This window comes from Myotis davidii, unplaced genomic scaffold (assembly GCF_000327345.1).
Source record: "Myotis davidii unplaced genomic scaffold, ASM32734v1 scaffold281, whole genome shotgun sequence".
Lineage (NCBI taxonomy): Eukaryota > Metazoa > Chordata > Mammalia > Chiroptera > Vespertilionidae > Myotis > Myotis davidii.
In genome coordinates, this window is record NW_006293784.1 from 834,908 (window position 1) to 857,336 (window position 22,429).

At 37.4% G+C, this 22,429-nt stretch overlaps 1 protein-coding gene across 1 annotated transcript in view; it reads left to right on the top strand.

Moving 5' to 3' along the window:
• KCNH5 (potassium voltage-gated channel subfamily H member 5) overlaps positions 1-22,429 on the top strand; it is a 278,882-nt gene that overhangs the window by 204,284 nt on the left and 52,169 nt on the right. The window contains exons 9-10 of the mRNA XM_006767638.2: positions 4,147-4,399; positions 17,252-17,448. Coding sequence (XP_006767701.1) covers positions 4,147-4,399; positions 17,252-17,448 — 450 coding nt within the window. The remainder of the gene's footprint in view (positions 1-4,146; positions 4,400-17,251; positions 17,449-22,429) is intronic.

Sequence of the window (22,429 nt, forward strand, 5' to 3'; positions counted from 1 at the left end):
GAGGGGCTGGGAGTGGTAGGGGAAACCCAGCAGGAGGAGCTGGGAGTGGGAGGGGAAATCCAGCAGGAGGAGCTGGGAGCGGGAGGGGAAACCCAGCAGGAGGGGCTGGAAGTGGGAGGAGAAACCCAGCAGGAGGAGCTGGAAGTGGGAGGGGAAACCCAGCAGGAGGGGCTGTGCCCAGGAGGAGAAACCCAGCAGGAGGGGCTGGGTGTGGGAGGGGAAACCCGCCACAGCACCTGGGAGAGGGAGAGGAAACCCACCACTGCGCCTGGGAGAGGGAGGGGAAACCCAACACAGCGCCTGGGAGCTGGAGAGGAAACCCGCCACAGCTCCTGGGAGAGGGAGAGGAAACCCGCCACAGCACCTGGGAGAGGGAGAGGAAACCCAGCAGGAGCAGCTCGGAGTGGGAGCAAAGCCTGCCTCAGCTGGTTTCGCTCCCCTCTCTGCTTGGCTCCAGCCACTGGAAGCCCTATTCTTGCAGGAATCTTCCTGCAACGGGCCTCTAGTATTTCATTATAAAAACCAAAGAATGACTTTACTGCTGAAAGTAAAAATTTGAAATCCTTGGGCTGAAATCCTTTCAACTCTGATAATTCAATGTTACTATTGTGTGCTATTATTTAAAATAAAATGCAGATCACAACACTCTTATTCTCGTTTTCCCTTTCTATGCATTATCAATTCTATGATAGAGCTGTTTATAAATTGAATTTATGGCAAAGAGAGGGATGGTCTGTGCTTTGTGGATGAATCAGAGGTGACTAGGCAGAGAAGGGGATGATGGGATATGACAGGCTGAAGGAGCAGCATGTAGGAAGGCAGTCATTAGAGGGTATGGCAGGTTCAGAGAGTGAGAAATACTTTGTGACTGGATGCAGGGTTGGAGCAGTGTAGTAAGAGATGTGGCTGAAGGAGGCTCCCATCGTAAAGAGCCTTGCGTGCTTGGTTAGGACTTGGGCTTTACCTGGGGAAGCAGGCGATTGGATATTTTAAGAGAGCAAGGTAAAATGATCATTTTGTGTTGTAGTAAGTGTTCTCCAGTTGCAGTGTTGAGGTTAGATCTTTGGAGTCAGAAGGATGTCTCTTAAGATACCTCTTGATCTTAGGTTTAATGGGACTGGTATCATAAATAATTTCAAAAGAGTTTTCTTTTCCCGGACCATGTCATTCTTCCCACCCCAACCCCAGGAATTTGAGGAATTCTAAAAATGATTCCTTATATGCATGCAGCCATAGCTCTTCCAAAGAGAAAACTTATTGTCTTAATTAATAATCAACTTTAATTTATAAGTATCTTGATATGAAGAGGGGATAAATAATCAACACTAGAGACAAATAAAAGTCATATTAACTTAAATATTTTCTACTGAAATGTAATTTCATTTGTTTATAACTATGAGATACCCATTAGGTAACTTACAAGAGATTGGCTATGACATTCAAGGCCAAGTGCATTGAATTGGGATTAATGGGCCAGGTCTTAGTGACACTTTGAATGATAATTTTGTCACTTAAAACTAAATTTTTACTACCTAAGACATTTATTAGTGCCTTCATTTATAGAAAAAAATAATACTATACTCATATTTGGATGGCAGACACACCATGTAAGGCACATATGCTATCTAGGTATGGAGACAGAGGTGTGGCTCTGGTCTATTTAACATGAAGTTTTAGCTTGTTGGTTTATGACATCTGGACTTTAGTATATACCACCAATCAAAATGATAAATCAGTGTCATAAATGAAGTAAAACATAAAGGAAAGATCCACTTAAATTAATAAAAATTCTCTTTGATATGCCACTAAACAGAGAATGTTGCTAACATTGGAAAATTTAATTTGCAGCATGAATCCTGAAAGAATTAAAATAACATAAAATGACTATTACCAAAATGAATCTAAGACAATGAAAATTCTGCAAAGTAAATGGAATAGAAGGACTATTCATTTTCCCATTAAGCTATTCAGTGTAATGTTAATGTGTGTGTACTTTAAAATTATTTTTACTTTTTGGCTTTCCTAGCATTCATTTTATTTTCAACTTGAGAAAAATATTAACAATAGCTAGTCCTTGAAATAACTTTAGATTCATGCTGAAATATTTTCTTAATTGTGCCTAAATCTCATCAAACAGTCAAGATACATAGTTTAGAGAAGGGTAGAAAAGGAAAAATAGCAAATTGCTTTTGTAGGGAGCTAAAGTGACAATAAACTTTGTAGGAATACTCATTTTCAATAAGGTTAATAAAAACTATCATTTCTTTAGCCCTTGCCATGTGCAAGGCTAAACTGGGCTAAGCTTTAGCCCTTTCATTTAATTTTAGTAATGAGCCTATGAAATAAACACTATCAACCCATTTCACAGATGAAGTTTAGAGAGATTAAATACCTTAGGTTACAGAGGTGGTAAGTGATAGATTTGCACCCAGACCTATCCTCTGGAGCCCAATCTTTTATGCTACCTCTAAGTCATAAGTAATAACTTCTAAGCAGCGCGTGTCCCATGTCACCTGACCAAGCCCTGTCATTTTTTCTCATTGTGTTATAATTGTCTCTTTACATACCTAACTCCCCCTACTACATGGTTATCTACTCCAAAGCAAATTCAGTGTCATATTTATTCTTCTAGTTCCAGAGACTTAATGCAGTGGTGTATCCCATAGTGGCTATTGAATGAATAATGCTGTCAGAAGTCACTAAACATTAATATATTAAATAAAATATTACATTGTTATGAAAAGCAACTGATTTGGAAATGAAGTGCCAATTGCTTCTGAAGCTCTGCTAGGCATTCCTTTCCCTAAAGATGAGATTTCTTTAGAAAGCTAGGTGGGCTGAATTGCTGTTACCAATAGGAATTCAAAGGAGTATGACCCCCCCCCCCCACAGATATACTATATATGTAAAATGATATATGCAGTTTTAAAAATGGTTAAGGGAAGGGATACTGCCAGCATAATTTAATTAAGGTCTTGACATTTATGATGGACTTTTCTACACAGGGAAATAACCAACTGTTCATTGATATTGAGCTCCAAATAAAAGGAACAATCAGGGGATTATTTTAACCTTTAGGTAATTTTTAAAGGTTAAAATGCAATTAGTGTAGGAAAGAAAACTATTTTATATGAAAACATTACTCAGTGTAACTTAATGGGCGAGGGGGGATCAGCTTAGACTTCAGCTTGATGGATTGAAAGCCTAGCAAAGAAAATAATTTCTGATTATAAAAAATAGTTTACCAAGGGAATTGGGAGAAGGTTCTAAGTGAGCTTGCACATGTATCTTTAAATTGGGTAGTACTGACTTCTGCAACCACATCTTGCTGGATGATGCCCTGGTTAAATATGAGGATAATGTCTATTTTAGTCTGGGTCTTTAATTGCCTTGTCTGAAAGCTGTCGGCAATCAAAGCTCCCTAACCCTGGCTCTTCTAACGGATGCCTAGAGCTTGAATTCTGCTGCTGTCCTCAGCAGTCTTTAGGAGTCAAAGGCCAGAATGCAAGGGCTGCCAGCAAGATGATGTGCCCACTTTGCTGGCATTGACATTTGCAATTGCCCAAGCCCTACAGAAGGCCGGTGGATACACTTTTAACTTCCTGGGCATAAATTCATCTGCAAAATAAAACATTTGAGTGGAAAAATACACAGAAAAAGTGGAGTTATAGCAGCCAATGACAGCAAATGAAGTCACAAGGGTGCTTTTGTTTTCTTATAACTGGTTTCTATAAATCCACCTCTGATGTAGAATAAAGTACATTATCCTGAATTTTAATTTAGTTATAAAACATTCTAAAATAGAGACTAGACTAAAATGAATGTTAACGCCCTATTTTAGTTGGCCCTTGGGTGAAGTTATATTATTTTTTTTTCTGAGACTCTTCCTGACCACCTCCAGACTCTTTAGATGTTTCACTACGTGGTCCTGTATTGAAAGAGTCGGTTGCTCATCAGCCAACCTCACCGGATTATTATTTGGTCCTTGAGAGCAGGGCTGTGTCTTTGAACACTTCCTTCCCGGTATCAAGTACAGTTTGTCACAGACTTTGTCGTAGTCCATAAATATTTGTGGGATGACATATTTTTTTCTGAAATAGCCCCTTTCTCATTTCTTCTCACTTATTCCTCTTTCACGTTCTTCAGGTTCTCTCCATCTGCCCGAAGGACATGAGAGCTGATATCTGTGTTCACCTAAACCGCAAGGTGTTCAATGAACACCCTGCCTTTCGGTTGGCCAGCGATGGGTGCCTGCGCGCCTTGGCGGTGGAATTCCAGACGATTCACTGCGCGCCCGGGGACCTCATCTACCACGCCGGGGAAAGCGTGGATGCCCTCTGCTTTGTGGTCTCAGGCTCCCTGGAAGTCATCCAGGATGATGAGGTGGTGGCTATTTTAGGTACTGTGAACTTCCTTAATGTAGTAGCAAATGCGTAACAGGTTTAGAGATTTTGCTTCTCAGGTTTCTTAAGAGAAATTTCCTTTGCTTGCTGACTTTGGAAACTGGGTCACTGATCAGACAATAAATCTTAGTGAAAACTAGTAATGCTGCTTCAGCAAGGAACGCTATATTGGTCTCAGCCTAATGGGCTGCAGGAGGGTTGGACTACACTTTCTTTGGCTACAATAGGATAGTACCTTTTAGACTAGAGCCTGACCGTGGCTGTACCTCCATGTTGGTAAGTGTGGAAATGGCTTGTGGAGTGATTGTCAGGTTAGTAATCTAGAATGGTGGTCTCAGAGGGGCAATAGAACCTGCCTAATTCAACACTTCCCTCTAGAGATGAGCAAAGTGAGGCCCAAAAATGTTTGGTGACTTGCCCGGCTAGTACATGAGTAAGGGCTTGAGTACAGATCATCTTACTCTAAATCTTTTTACCTCATCACAGCGGACCTAAGTAGTGAGCTGAAAGTGATGAGGAAATAAATGAATTTGACCCACTATATTGGAGTAATCACAATGCAAGTAGATTTAGGCTTTTAAAACTGGTTTTGTCCATTCACAAACCAGGAAAATTATTTGGCTAATAATAATTTCATTCAAAAATCCAGAGACCTAGTAATTAGTTGCACTAACAAAAAAGGCAGTGGCAATACATGTACATGACAAAACTTTTTTTTAAATTACATGTTTGGGGACAATGTAATATATGTATAGGTTAAACAAATGCTAAGTGATATTTTAGATTATTATTTTTTTTTGCTCCAATATCAGCAGCAAGTTCATGAAGCCCACATAGCTATAAATGGAAGCAATAATAAAGTCAGAGGAGAATCATTTCTGGCTTTTTCCTCAAGTAAAATAAGTTAGAATTGCAGGATGTCAACTCCATTTTGATCACATTTTTCCTGGCTTGTGTCTCATGAAAAATGAGCTCAATTTTAAACTATTGGATTTTTTTAGCTTCCGAGGTCAACCTACCATCGCTTGAAAGCCGCTTATTCTCGTTAATACGAGATTGACTGATGTATTTTAGCAACTGCAAAAGCAAAATCCAGCACAGAAATGAGGAACTGATCTCAAAAAGCCCAATTACCTGGCAGAGACAGAACTGAGGACTGAGAAACAGCGACCCCTCCCAGGAAAACAGGTCCTCGTAACTTTAAGAGTTAGAGGAAATGGTGCAGAGTTGCAAACGACTGAACACTGTTGTTTGTAAACATTTTTCTTAACTGTTTAGTCAGCACTGTGCATGTTTAATGCTACTGAGTGCTTGTTCTGTTCTGTTTCCTGGAGTATAAAGGAGTTGTATGTAATCTTTCATAGCAAGTGCACATTTTGTCAGAACGATTCTTTGTGGTAAAATGAAGCATGTCCATACTACAGCCATTCTTGTTTGCTTAAAGAAGAAGCTAAGACACAAGCCCCAAACAGCTGTATTTTCTTTTCCTGCACGTTCCTGTCAATGGCGGGTGGGAGAACAGACATCCAATATATTATCCTGAGGATTGTTGTGATAAATGGCTCAGCTGTGTGCTCATACCATTTGCGTTGCCTATATTCTTCATTGGTAACTTTTTTTTTTTTCTAAAAGGAGGGATGGAGAAAGCCCTGAGTTCAGTGCTGGGTCTGTTAAGCTGCAATCATTTGCTCAGTGAGACAGACAGAATGCATTTTCTTTTTGTTTTAAAATAAAATGGTAGCTGGTTTTGCCTAGTGACAGTAAAAATGAACACAGGGCTTCTGGGTATTGGGCCGATCTCATCATATAGCTGTCACATTTTATTTCCTTGAGTGTGTGCTTTTAGTTTATCCTCCTCAAAAGTCTTGGGAGTCAGAGACTTTTCATCTCTGGGTTTAATGAGTAAAACTCTATGTACACCTCTTTGGCAACCTTTCATTTGCTTTTTCATTGGGCCTCTAATAAGGATTAGTTCAGCCAAAAAGCAGTCAGAAGGTTTTTGTTTAAAAAAAATGTTTTGATCCGGAAGTGATCTTCCCAAGGCAGAAGTAAGCAGGAGAGGTAGGGAGGCGAGGTGCTGACAGAGACTGCAGAGGGGCCGGCGGGGTTCATAGGTCCATGAGACCCGGGATGACCCTGTCCCCTCTATCAGTCTGTGATTTGGATAATCTATGCAGAGACAGATGTGGAGACAGGCTTCTGGAGCTCCTCTCGGTGTTGAGCCTTCCTCCAATCTAGGTTTAGAGGAGAGGCGATCTGAGGGGATTGTATGCTAGGACTGTGGACCCCTGGTGACTTTCTGCAGGAGAGGGGGTCTGATGCTGCAAGACAGAGAGGACTGCACTATGTGCCTCAAAGAGTGAGTCTGCCGTGACCCAGACCCACCCTGTGTTCACACAATCTGCAGGCTCCACCTTCCAGGCAGCTATAGCTGGGTACACACTGCTGCCTGTGCTTCGCTGGAAGGGCCTGCAACCTGCTAGAAGGGCCTTCCCTAACTCAGCCAGCTTCTAGACTTGCGGATCATCACATTGGCTCCATTTCATGATATCTCAGGGTGGTTTCCATTGAGAATGCATGTTTTGTTTGTATTGATTTCAGAGAGAGGAAGGGAGAGGGAGAGAGAGAAAAACAATGATCAGAGAGAATCATTGATCAGCTCCCTCCTGCACACCCCCTACTGGGGATTGAGCCTGCAACCTGGGCACGTGCCCTGTTCAGCAATCGAACCATGACCGCCTGGTTCATGGGTCCACACTCAACCACTGAGCAACAGTACATGTTTTCAGACTTTTCTAAATTAAAAAATACTTCATCTTATGTAAAAATAAGGGGAGAGGTTTCTTTAATGGTTATGAGTGCTTAATGTTTTAAGAAAGAGGAAATTGTTACTCCTGACATTTGGATGACCATTCCTTTCCAGCTCCTCCTGTTTTTTCTTTTCTTTCTCCTTCCTACTTCTCCCCTCCCCTTCCTCTGTCCTTTGCCTCCTTCTCCTTCTTGTAATTTTTTGGTTGCTTATTTTTGGAATAATGGCAAACTTAACGAAAAGTTCCATAAATTATCAGGGTGCAAAGTTTGAGAAATATCTTTAGGTTTTCTACCTTATTAAGTAAGTTGGTTAGGTCTTCTATACATTTACTTCTTTCCTATCCTTGAATGGGGAGTGGCATGCTAAAGTGTCCTATTGTTAATGTGCCTTATCTATGTCTCTTTGCACCTCCTGTAGTTTGTGCTTTGTAGTGATTGTTGCTGTGTTTTTTGGTACACAGATATTCATAACTTTTTCATGGAAAATTGTGGCTTGGAACATTGAGATATGTCCTTTTTCATCTTGTCTAGTGATTTTTTTTTTGCCTTGTAAGGATTAAACAGGAGTACATTTGGAAAAATGAGAATTTGTCTAAGTTGGTCTGATAGGAGAAATGTGCAGGCCCTGCTCCCCCTCAATACTGATATTTTGCTGGTTGAAAGGAAGAGAAGGAAGGTCATTTTAAAATTAATTAAAATTTCTGGATCCAAAAAAACAGGTGCAGTTTTATTCTTTTGGATCCTTGCCCCTAAACAGTCTTTTGGTAGGTGCATAATTCTTCAGTGTGTCAAAAGTCCTACGGTGTTTAATGAATGAGTTCTGAAGCATAACTAATTAATGGAAAGTTTAAAAATGTAGTCAACAAATACCTTCTTTTTTTAACGCTTCAAAATGTTTTTCTAAATAGGGCATATGAAGATAATTGCAGTTCATGTCTTTTTTCAACTTGAAGTTCTTTCAGTTCTTACACCTCCACTTTTTCTTGACCTTCCCACTTTGTATGAAACACAAAGAATTCTAAATTCAGTTCATGATGCATAATATTTTATATTCTTTCATATCTTCTTGCTTGTTAGTTCCAACACTATAATTACCTAATGTGAACAGATTTACGGGTATGGCTAAAATAGCCGGGTTCCTTCTAAATGACTGAATGAGGTGTATTGTACCTTCTAGAGACTATAAAAATGGAATTTCCCCATTAACAATAGACCCAGCTTCTAAGATATTTGTTTTGCTGCATTCACAGTTTGTCCTTTCTGTGTTTACTGATTATTAGAATCATATGATTGGAATCATTAATCTAAGACAGTCTGTATCTAAGTATTTTAATTGTAACTTCTAATTCCCAAGAAAACTATGTTTGTTTATGTACCATTTGGATGGAAGGATTAGATATTGTTATGCAGTTGGGGGGAGGGAGGAGAAGAAGGAAAAGATAGAATGAAATGAACTTAATAGTGTAAAAAGGTAATTTCTAGTACCTGGGTTAAGATTTCATTTTAATTAGAATCAGTCCATGTCTTATAAATATTTGTGCATAATCAAGGAAAACTTATAAATTATGGTTCTCAGACTTAAACGTCTGCTTCTTATTTTGATTCCCCAAAAAAGAACATCTGAGGTGTGAATGAATAATATTTTGCTATTTTGAGAACCTGTGAAAATGTGACTTTTATTCTGTGCCTAAGATTTCTTTCTGTATACTTGCTGTTAGAAGTCAAGTGCTTTACACTTTAAAACCTTAAACAGGCTTTCCCCAAGCTCTAGAAAATTCTTTTGGCATCCACATTTCTATGTTCTGAGATGCCGGACTATGAACCAGGTAGGGTTACTCTACATATTATGATGATGACCTTAGCTAATTCAGACATTTTTATAAAGGGCAAACTAGTATTTGGTTTTAAATATGTGTGCTTGTCTTTAAACTTTCCAAGTTGTGCTTATAACATCATTTATCCATGGCTCAAATTGCACACTCTAGAGATCCTCAGCCTACAGATTTCTGGATATAATATGAGTCTTTGCAATCTGGTAGTTTAGATTCAACTTCAAACTTAACCTTACCATCCTTAAAAACGAAGTCTGTGTATTTCATCTCCTAGGTATCTCTTTATCCTATCTTTCTATCCATCCCCATGACCACTGCTCTTAAAATTTTGATCCCAGGCTATGGCTGCATCTGAAATGCCTGTCTGCTTGCAATCTGTCATCAGCTCCAACCTCCAGTTTTATGTTCTACTGCCACTATAAGAATCTTTCTAAAATATAATTTATCATGTCAGTTTCCTCAGTTGGATCAGCTTTTTTAGCAACTTGACTATAAAATGTAACTGGTAGCATGCTTAAGTAACATTGAAAGTTCATAAATACATTTTGATTTTTAATATTTCCTATCAAAACTGTTAAAGTATAAATGTACTTCAGGCCCCTTTGAAAGTCTGTCTGATTTGGATACCAATAATTATTGAGTACTCATTATTTTACATGCATTATTACATCAAATCCTTTAATTAATTCTGTGAAGAACACGCTTACTAAAGTTATCTTATGGATGAAGAAACCAAAGCTCTGCAGTATCAGATGATTCACTCCAGGTTACAGCTAAAACATAAGTGGTGAGCACAGGATTTGAACCCAGATATGTCTAACTCTATGCCCATTCTCTTAACCATCACATTACAAATGTGATGCCTTCTTTAACAGGACTTTTTAAGTACAATTTTGAATTTATACAACTATTTTGCTTAAACTTGACAGAAAATAGAGGGCCTAGATTTTACCAATTTGTTTCCTTTTATGTAAAAAAGGGTCTCTAACAACAGTATTTAGTACCATTCCAGTGTATATTATAAAAATTCTTTACCAAACATTACTTGAGTATAAGACCATTAATCAGCTACTAAGTGCCTAAAAATATGGTCCTCTCCCTGGTGACTAGTTTACTACCAGGCAAGTGTGTAGGACTGGGGAGACCTGACTTAGAGTGTGAATCTCATGAGCCCTCAGAACACAAGATGAGGATACTAAGTTCCGCGAGTGGGCTTTTCATCTGGGTCCTGGAAGAGTTCATATGTCATCTAGTTGGTAGGGTGCCGGAAGCCAATCCATCCTTGCTGCTTGACACAGTCGCTGCAGGAAAGAAACATCTGCACAGCATATGTTTCAAGGGACCTGGCATATATAGCATACTATTCTTAATATGTTTGCTCCCCTTAGCGCTGTGTGTTTTAACCAAGGTCACCTCTCCGAGAAAGGTTGTTTCCCCACGTAGGGATTTTTCCCTGAAGTCAGGGAGGGGATAAAACTCCTGCTGCTGATCAACTGAACGCTGTCTCCGTGTCATTCCTTCTTCGCTGACTCTGTCTACACCTTTGGGGACCCCTGGACCTGCTGGGGCTGGACCCCAGCAGTAGGGATTAAAGTGGAAATGAAGCTCTCAGGAATGCTCCAGGATTGCAAGAATGCCACAGATCTTTGCAGCTCTTCCTATGAGAAGGTAGAACCTCTTTTTCTACCCCTTGAGTCTGTCTTGGTCTTGTGACTTGTCTCAGTTCTTACGCTGAGTCCTCCACTCTTCCCTTAAGTGCTGCTGTTCTGTGGTTAAGGTGGGGCATCTTGGCCTGCTTTTCTCAGTGCTCTTTTGTTTACCTAAGGCCCTGACATCTACTTGCAGAAAGCTTCACCTGCCTAGTCCGAGCTATACTTGTTCTAGTCATCTCTCATCCACCATTATTTTTAATAGTTGTGCTATATGTAATCATTGTCAGAGCATGTAGCCATGCACACTATACTTTTAACCTTTACTTAGTCTTAGTTTTACAAATAAGTATTAGTTATTGCTACCACTAGTCTTTGTGTCAATGTCCCTTTAGGTATTTTGATTATCTGAAACATTTTAACTAATAAATTCCTTAGGAAATATCTATGGGAACAATAATGAGTTCTTTTATGTTGGTGATAATAGTTTGTGTCCTGTATACTTGAAAGTCAGTTTTGCTGGATATGAAATTCTTGATTCACATTTCTTTCCTAGAGTATCTTAAATAGATCACTCCTACTTCACTCAAATCAATAGGCATATTTTAGAGCTTTGCTTTACTACCATCATCTCTGTTGTATCTTCTTCTCTTTACCCTTGTTGTCACTGTCTTCACTCCTGATGAGGTGGTTGTGGAGATAAGGTGAAATTATATGCATATAATCTGTGAACTACCATATTATGTTTCACAATGAGGTAGATAGCCTTCCAACAGTGTTCTCTTTTCCACTCTTCACCCTGTCATTATTTCTGTTCTCAAAGTACTAGATAGGTCATGACTCTCTTTACTCAAAAACTTTTAGTGGTTTTCTTTTAAAACAGGATTAAGCAGAATCTGTTGCATGGCATTCAAAGTTCTCACTATTGAGTCCCACTTTTCCCCTCTAGACTTGGCTCTATCTCTATGTCCTGTAGGTTTCTAGGATAGTGGACTAACGTTGTTCATCACGCCCTGGGCAGTTCGGGCTTGTACTATTTGTCAGCCACAAATACTGCCCTTCCCCTTGAGGCTCAACTAATGATTAAACTCAAACATGACCTTATTTGTGAATTCTTTCCTGAATCTCCTCAAGTCCAAAACAGTTTATGTTTGTGTGCTTTGCCTATCCTGGTCCTATAGAACTCTCCCTCCCCCCCTGTTTTGTAAAATTTTCTGGCATGTCTCTTTTACTTAGGAAATTAAAGACTCTTAAGAGCAGGATTTTTATTTCTTGCATGTCTCTATCCCCACACAGCACACAGCACGTGTTCCAGTTTAAGGTTAGCATTAGGACACTGGATGCATGAATTAAAAGGGGCGAATAGGGCAGCCATCATTTCTCCCATATGTGAAAGTAATAAGACTTTGTTATATGAACATTATTATAGGCATCAACCCCAAATCCTTTCTAGGATAAGAAAATAGAAGAGTTTCAAGATGTAACTGTTTTTCAATTTAGTCTTTTTCTTGGATTTTTAAATAATATGCTATAACTTTCTTGATTTGGGCACATTAGTGTTAAGAACAAATTAAGAACTACTTTGTTCTTAACACGAATAGTGCCAAATTTAGGATTACCAGCCTGTGTATTACCATATTATTTAACTTCTTAAAGGTGGTTATCATCATCCCATACGAGTAAGGATACTCTCTATTTTTTTACAACTATTTAATAAGAGGTATTTGGCTCATTCTTTGTGTGTTTAAATAAAAATCTATAAGCTTCACCAGTAAGTTATTTTTTAGTGAATAAGGACAATTTTACTTATCTAAAAGTATCTATAAGTTTGCATTCAATATAATTTTTCAACAGAATGGCTTTGGACTTCAATCATTGAGGGTTGGCAGGCATCAATTCTAAATGTTTTAAAAGATTCTATTCTAATAAACCTATATAGTTTTAACATTTTAATACTCATCAGCTTATTTCTGTTATTTTCCTTGAAATACTTTATGACACTTGCTGTTTGTAAATACTCAAAGTTGTTAAAATTGTGTAATCTAAAATCTCATACTGTTGTTTATTTATAAATGAATATATTTTATGCATATGTGTTGATAATACACTTTATGAGCCTCCTGCTATAATCAATTAAAGTGAAGGGATGCCTAATAAATGAAATGGATTAAGTTCATTCTAGAGAAGAATCATCAAATAGTGCTATCACCATATCCCACACACACTCACTAAGTAACCTTCAAATGCTATATTTTTAGGGATTTGTTGGCTATATTAGAAAGCTGTATTCACTGATAAATAACTGAGATAATTTGTATTCATTTATTTTATCCATGTCATTAACTCACCAAATAATGTGTTCCATATTTTAAAATATACTCTGGCTGTAAAACCAACACTTCAGGAGACCATAATCTCCAAGCATACCATGATCTGTATTACTCCTTTAATCAAGTTGTAACGCTGTCTCTATTTTGTCTTTAAATTTTTCAGTTTCCCACTCTATGAATGTTTCACATTTGCTTCTATTTTGAAGTTCTGTGTTTTCTGTGGTTTAGAAGTTAAATACTTCATCAGACTTAATGCAAAGAACTGAGAAACTATAAATAGTCCAAACAACAACTTTCCTGTTGAGTGTGAGCTTTTCTACTAATTTTAAGGCTTTGAGGGAAGGTTCGTTTTCTCAAGCTCTAGAATGTTTATAGCTACTACTCACATTAAGTGGGAGCTGACCTAAAAACTAGCATCAGGTATTCTGCACTCATAAGGATGAACAGGAGTTCTCAGCCCTGGAAGTGTGCAAAATCTTTGTAATGGAGAGATGGGTACTTCTCTATTGGATATTCCATGCATAATTTCATATCTCCACAACCTGTGGCTTCTTACAGATCACTCAGTGTAAATGTGCATAATATTTCTTGAATAACTGTGAATTGAGTGACTATTAGGTGATAGAGATAAATGGATAAGCACATTTTGAAATGGCTGATTAATTTCCGAGTGATATATTGTGTATGAAAATGGAAATTCTATGTGATAAAACAATTAGTATTTCTTACTATGTAATGCCTGTTTTAGGGGGAGAACAGGGGATAAGTTTTACTTTGATTGAGTCAGTTAACTTTTCTGTTACTTTTCACCTTGTAATGGGATTTCGAATTGAGGACCTAGATTTTAAAGTTCATGTGTGTGTGTGTGTGTTGACAATGAGACATTGACAAAATATTATCTTGAAAATATAATTTGATGATTTTGAGTTGACTCACTATGGAATTATAGATGTAGAGAAACTTTAAGCGTTATTTTTTGTCTATCTGGTTCCCTTTAGAGTCAAAGGAACAGATGATGATTCAGGTTCAGTAACCTGATGTAAGCCACACTTAATGGCAGAGCCTCAATTCTACCTCTAATCTTGCATTTTCCAGTTTTTTTTTTCTCCCCGTCTCTCCTTTTTTAATGTGTATTTTTTCTTTAATAAATATTTGTTGAGCTTTTGAACTCTTCTAGGCATTGAGGTTAATGGCAGTGGTCAAAATATAGAGAGCATTTCCTGCCCTCATGTGTTTATAGCCTAGTTAATTCTGTTCACTCCACATCATAGGCTTTTTATTTCTCCAAGATCCTAAAAGCATAAATTATTCAAATTTAAAAATTTTGATAGAAATATGGTAAGGATTTTCATTTCATCAGTGAGGTAAAATAAAATATGTAACAGACTTTTTAATGCTTTCATAATTAAAAATAGAAAGGGGAAATTTATGTATTGAGTATATTTTACCTATTGATGATGATGTACTTATCATCAATGAATATTTATTTATTTCATAGGTTTATGTACATATTTTATTAGTTTTATTTAAAAGTGTAAGGAAAAACATCTGTGAAAATAGTTTGCTATTTTTAAATTAAGTGTATTTATTAAGGGACATTTTGGAAAACATAAAGTAGAGAGAAAACAATAACATCATTTGAAGCTGATTGCTATAATTATTTAAATACATTCCCTTTTTGTCTTTTATCCCTTTTGATTTTTAACACAATGTGTCAATTGACAAATTAATAGCAATATGATATACTATATAGAACAACATAGAATAATAAAATGCAATATATTTTGGTTTTTATCAAGATTATTTTTCTTTAAGAAAATAAGAGGTAGATAATTCATTTAGTCCTGGAGTTTCACTTTCATTTTTATGTACTTTATGACAGCTTGACTCTAATCATATTTTTCTTTTTTAAAAATTTATCATTAGGAGATAAGCATTTTTTTGCATTTATTTCAAAAACTAATTTTAATTCTGTATGAATTAATGATAGGTAGATAATAGACAAGTTTCCATTGTTATTGGACATTTATTTATTTACTTATGCCAATCTGGGTTTGTGCTTAATAACACTACAATGAATATTACATGTATTGGTTCTCATTCTTTCGATTGATTCCCAGAGGTGAAATTAGTAATAAGTCAAAGGCATTTATTAATTTTATGGTTACTATACATAAAAATCAAATATTTGAAAACCAATGAGCACTTATAAATGGGTGAGAGGTTGTATTATGAGTGATCATTTGAGAACTGGTCACAGAAATGAAACATAAAGAAATATAATCCTTTTCTATCTGTTCAAAGACTTCCAGTTCCCCCTATAGAAAGAGTAACAATGATGATAGAGGAAAAGAAATAAGAGGTAGATCAAAGCAGCCCTTTTAAAGACCTGTTATTTTCATAGCACCATGGACTCTGATAATATAACACTTGTTGATCTCTTCTATTAAAAAATAATACATATAAATTATAGGACTAAATAAAATCTACCCATTATCCCATAATGCAGAGAGAACCTATCATTTTAATGCATTTGCTTTGTGCATATGCATGTTTCTGGCATATGGGATCAATGTATAAAATGCGGTCATACTATGTGTATGACTTACTATCCTGCTTTTATTATTTTACATAATGTGAACACTTCTCTGTTGCTTTTTTTCAATTTATTTAGTGGCTGCATAATATTCCATAATTTATTTATTCATTTATATTTGTCTTATTTCTACCTTTTTGGGTATAGTAAATATTAATTCAGTGAACAGTTTTTAAGTAAATTGGTAGTTCTAATAATATAATTAGAATTACTAATTTAAAGAGAATGCGATTTCTGAAATTTATCTGTGTAAGTGGAGGTAAATTTTTATACCTAAAGTCTCCTTTAGGTTATCACGATGCTCTGTAGCCTTTCACACATTATTTGGGTCTCAGATCTATAATTATTCTTTTTTGGACAAATTTATAGCTATCAGATGGTAGTTGAGTTGTCAGTTTCACGAACTAAAAGAAATTTTTGAGGGTTCAGAAACAAGTGAAATTACTCAATATTAAATAAATGTCCATTATGCTTATTTTGTGCTGACCATGTGATTACATGGTGATTTTAATCACCTCCTCAATAATAACTGAGAATGCTTTAGTGCCTTGTAATTCTCTAAGGATGTCCAAACTGCGTGTGTGGGCAAATAATCTATGATCTCTCTCTCTCTCTCTTTCACACACACACACGCGCACACGCACACGCACACGCACACGCACACGCACACTTCTATGGTTACATGTTATGTTTTCTTGCTGGTGGTCTGGCTGGCCTGACTTTGGTCTTCAGGATGAGAACAGATATTTGCAGAAAGAGTAAGTCTTTGGCAGACTACCTGTAAGAAGATTTTCCCACCTGCCTATGCCAGGGGCTTTTACCGAGCTGCCTCAATAGGAAGGGCAACTAGGTACTCTTGATTTGGGATGATGAATTGTTGACTTGAGGTCACCAATTGGAATGAACACTGCAGTGTATAGTAGACTTGTATGTGATTGCTGGAATTTTAAAAAAGACACCCACATTTGACTACAGTAGGGCGTTCTTCATGGAACTGTTCATGGCATAACACATCTGGGTCTCCACGTTTACCCAACTCAGTTCCTTAGGCTCCGTAATTGTGTATGTGAGCTCTTGGGCTGCACCCTGAAGACTTGTATAAGTTTGACTTAGTAGAGCGAGAAGAGCATCCTTGGAGACTAAGTCGTGGTAAGTTTTAGTCTGTCCGGAGCACAAAGCTTAGTTGCTGAATAATGTATGTTTAATATATGTTGAATCAGTTCCAGATTTATAAAGGTTGTAACAGTAGATCTTGTATATTGTATTTTACTGTCATCTGTACCAGAAGGGACAGAAGGGATGAAACTAAAAAAAAATATCCCTTGCTTCTTTTGGTCAGAATGGGATAAGTCAAGGTGGCAGAAGATAATGAAACTTTGTTAAAATGAGGTTTTTGGTTTCTCCATCTGATCTCACTTATTCATATCACTCCAGATTTCAGGGTGAATGCTTCATATATTCTGTAAAAGTGGTGTAAATTGTTATGTGTACAGATGGGGTCCCACACTCTGGCTTGAAGTTATCCTAGGAGATCAATACCATATATGAAACAGAATAAAAATAGTAGTTAGCATAGTTACTATCCTAACTAGTGTAGATGCTTGAATGCATATCTTATACTATTTTTCAGGGAAAGGTGATGTGTTTGGAGACATCTTCTGGAAGGAAACCACCCTCGCTCACGCGTGTGCCAATGTCCGGGCACTGACATACTGTGACCTTCACATCATCAAGCGAGAAGCCTTGCTCAAAGTCCTGGATTTTTACACGGCGTTTGCAAACTCATTCTCAAGGAATCTCACTCTTACTTGCAATCTAAGGAAACGGGTATGTTTTCTGGATCCACTTCCCCTTTTATTATCCAGAGGGATACTATGTCATGCTTTATTAGTGGAGGTTGGAAAGTTATTTAATTTTCAGTACATTCCCAGCAATGTGAAGTGACATCATTTTCTTTCCCCTTATTTATCTTTTGTTTACTTTTTAAGGGGGAATAGCACCTGAATATATGGATAAAGATTTGAACCATTACAATTTAAGATGCAAAATGAAAAACAGACTTGAGGAAAAGCAAACAAGCTATACTATAATATAATTAGTTAGTTCTCGGGGTTTATAACTGCTAAAATTACTATTAGTGAATCTTTCTCTATTATGTGGGTTTTTTAAAGCTGGTAAGTTTAATAAAACTGGTTGTCTATTATGTACTCCTGTTTCATTTTAAAATTTTTTTATTGATGAGTGAGTGAGAGAGAGAGAGAGAGAGACCGAGCATTCATTGGTTGCTTCTTATATGTGCCCTGACTGGAGATTGAACCTGCAAACTTGGTGTTATTGGGACAACACTCTAACTAAGCTACCTGGTTATGGCCTGATTCACTCTAAAACGTCCTTCTGCATTAATTCTTATTTCCCATTAATTCTTTCCAAGCACACTATCTCTAAAATAATTATCCACACTGACATGTCCTACAAATAGGTATAAGGATTTTTTTACTTTGCACTGCTGATGCAAATATAATCTTCATTGCCATTTTATTTTTTTATTGATGGTGTGACACATATTTAATTTGCATAAAGAAATCTCCTACATCTGATTTGTAGGTCCTTGGACATTAGATAAGGCTCTTTTATTGCCAAGGATGAAATACACATTTGGATAACTGCACGGAAGGAATTTCATATAAAATGATTGCCTGTCAACTGTGGTGAAATATTTTGAAATAACAAGCCTTCCCTTCTACCCCATTACACAGAACCTTCCCTGTAGTTAACATGGAGGAAAAAAGTCAATTCAAGAGACAAATTAACTTCTCTACCGTAGGAACAGAGAAATGACAATAAGCAAATCAATGTAATTCCCTAATCCAGGTTCTAAAGGAGAATAAGGCTGCAGCAGTCATATTCATACTAGCTGTGTCACAATATTTTCTTCTGTCCTTGAATAGCATTTCTGGTCTCTATTTTTGTTAGCAAATAGTTATTGAGCATCCACAGCCTGCAAGACAAAATGTAAAGAGCTGTCAGCAGCACAGAGACTAAACACAGAGTCTTTATGTCAAGGAGCCTGCAGTCAACTGTGATTATTATGTGAAACAAATTTGGGAAACATCTATTTGTGCAAGCAATTGAAAGTTAAGGTAGTGATGAATGTGGGAGAGAGGTACCATATATAAACTAAAGGTTGCTTATGTGTTAGGGAGCTCGGAGTCCCTTTAAGTATTAAGCAAAATTATGTCTCCTTTGGTGTATGCTCTACCTTCTCCAATGAAAGATACCTTCTCTACAAGGCAGTCTGTTAGATATTTGAAGCTCTTATATTTTAAGTCTTTTACAATCTAAGTTTTGCTCGTTTTGGAATCTTTTCACTTACTGCAAGATTATCACAACTCCTATCTATGTTGTTACCGTCCTTGTTACGGTGATCTTATTTGCCACGGTCCTCCTCAAAGCATGTTGTTTACACAGACTCTCATCTGATGTTTATCATATTCCTGTGGGGAAAATAGGGCCATGTTTTCTCTTCAAAACACACAAGGAAGGAAACTCAGCCCCAGAGGGATTAATATCTAATCAATAATTGATATATTTACAATGCATAGACAGATAATTAAGAACTCACCAAGAGAAAATAAATTTTGGTTCTTCAAAATGAATTCATCACAAAGCTCTGTTGTCCCTTTTTCTCCTTCATACATCTGAGCACGTGCTTATCACACACTCACACATGTGCACACACACACACACGTGTGTACACATACACACAGGTTGTAAGAGTTGCGTGTACATACCAGCTTGGTTGCCTCTGATAGAAAGAGAAGCTAGGGACAAAATCAAGTAGTTTTTGTAAGGAGATCCGAGAAAATATACTCCAGTGATTCATGAGAATAGTTACCATTTTGAGAGCCTATTTTATAGCCAGGTACTTCAACATATTTTACATATAATAACTAACCTTATTAAATGTCAACTACCCACAGAAAACAAAACCCTGTGTAATCTATTTTGTCGATGAGGAAGTAGACACACTCTCAACAATTTACAGTTTCTCGTTCATTCAATTATTCCCAAATGAGCTACTAATAAAAAATATTTTACTCTTATAGCTATTATTGTAAGGTTTCTTGCAATTAACATTTGTTGTGAATTGTATAATAAAACTATGTCTTTAGTGTGCTACTAACATCTCATAGCTGTCTTAACCATACTTAAAGGTGTGCTTCGAGTAAATTGGTGGATCCTATTATGAGAGCCCTGATTTAGAGCCATCACTGGGTACAGTTCTGACCACATGAGCAGATCCAGTGGCTGAGTGAGAGGCTTGTATGGTGTTCTTGGTGGCTGCCACAGGGAGGCATGCCACAGTGCTTTAGCTGCTTGCCTTTATCCCCATTGAGGAAAAATAATATTTTTATTTTGCAAATATAGGTCTCACTAAAAATCCTTAAGCCGCTTTATATAAAACTGGTAATTTCATCCAACAACCAGAGCAGGGGTTGGCAAGCTTTTCTGTCAAAGACCAGGATTTGAGGGCCGTATGGTTTCTGTCTCACTACTCACTGTTGCCACAGCAGAGTGACAGCAGCTGCCTTAGCTTGGGCAGCCATCACAAAGTAACACAGACTGGGGGCCTTAAACAGCCGGAATTTATTTCTTACAGCTTGACCTCTGTAAGTCACCTTTCTCTGGAATGCCAAAACGGTGTTTATTAAGGACCAGCCCTTATGTATGGGTCTGAGAAAGCAAGCAGCACACCCAGTAGGTGATATCTAAATTTTAAAGGATTCTAACCGGACTTTTAAAGCAGTTTTTGCACTTTTGCTCATTCCGCCTAGTGCTTATACAGTGCTGTTTACCATTTGTGTAAAGGAATTAACACAGCAGGTGTGACTGCTGTGCTTTGAAAGACCTGCTTGTGCAGTGGGCCCTTGGCTGGCATCTGGGAACTTGAATTTCAAGAAGGTTCCCCAAACTGATAAGAGTGGCTCACTGTGCCCAACTATTTATTCAATCAGTGTGGTTTATGCTTAGCATTTACTTCCAGGAATCTGGCTTTGGTGTGTGCCAGGCATGTGACCAGCTTCCAATAACAATGCTGGAGACCATGTTCCTAGTGCGCCTTCCTGGTGGCGACTTTCCCAAGTGTCAGGACTTGTTGCTGAAGGAATAGAAAGAGGATCTTTGGAGGTTTGTGCTTAGTGGCCCCTGGACTTCACCCAGCCACTGTTTCCCTTTGCTAAGTTTGCTTTGTATCCTTATGCTATAGAAAGTCAAAGCCGTGACTATATGCTAAATTCTGTGAGTCCTCTTACTCTTAGCAAATCATCCAACCTGGGTGTGCACCATTTATAAAGGTTGATGAGAAATCTGTATTCTTATCAAATCTGCAGATATTTTAGTAATTTCACCATAACCCTTTCCCCATAAAAGATGCTGACACCTACTGAAAGTATGCTTTGTGAGTATAGAAGAAAGAAGTATTAAAAAGTTGGTGGGTATATTTGTTCACAAGGCTGTCAGCAATATTCCATTTCTTTGAAACCGAAAATAAATGCTACATTAGCACTTCTAACAACATTAAATGGGGCTGGGAATTTTTATTATTTCTAAGTATTTTCTTCACTTTCAAAATAGCCCGAACATATTTTCCTCCAGAATGACTGTTTAATAGGATGAGTGAAGAGTTTTATTTTTTATTTTCTATACCTCTTCTGGTGAGACACTTTGATAAAGTGTGGCACAGAGAGTATTGGCTGGCTCAGTATATGTTCAGTATACAACCATCACGCTCCTACTCTGTGACTATGGGGTTATGGAGGTAAAAGGCCAAGTGCCTGCTCTTCAGGGGCCTGCAATCTAGTGAGTCAGGTGAAAACATCATACTAGAGTCAGATATGAGAGGGGTACCCTCAGGGCACCAAGGGGGCATAGAGGAAATGAGTCTAATTCATCCCAGGAGATAGGCAGGGATTCCAGGAGGTGATGCAATGCTGGAGTTAGAATTTTATTTCAAACAGAGAAATATTCTAGAGCAAGGAAGGATCTTGCAGATTGTCTAGGTCCAATCTATTTTCTTTAAAGATGAGAGAACTGAGACCCAGAGAATTGCATGATTTGCTCAAGTTCACTTAGGTAATTAGCAGCAGAGGTGGGGCTGGAATCCAAGTCCTTTTAATCCCATGCTGGCTGTATTTCTGCTGTTCAGCCCAGATTAGAAGCCTTATGTAGAAGATTGTGAGTAAAATACAATACTGAATTGTGTTCATTTTTAATAGGGAAGAAGAAAAGTATATGGTATGAGTTTGTATTAGATTCATAGTTTGATCTTAGTGTTTTGCACACTGATTCAGAATAAAACTAATAGTGGAGCCAAAAAAGAAAGCTGTACGTAGTGTTCAGAGTGCTTTCAAGACTCCCAGGCTCAGCATGAGCCATTGTATATGGTATGGCCACAGCAGGTTATGTCACTTTCATTATGAAAGGTCTTGTTTTAGTAAAAGCATGTAACTTACATATAGTATTGTTCAAGTGATATTACTGAATATGGAAAATCTGGCTTTGCTGATACTACTGTGTTCTGATGTACTCCTTGCTAATCGTTTTAAGAACTATTCTGACTGCTGCATCACCTACTATAAGCATTTATAAAAAGAAATTTTCTCACATTAAACAAAACCCCAATTTTTTATCTTTGTTTTTTGTTATTTTTTGAGGTTAGCATTTTCACATTAGAAATTATGAAAAAAAATTGGCAAATTTACTGCCAAATGTAGCAATTATGAGTACTAAAATTTTGTTAATTTTTTTT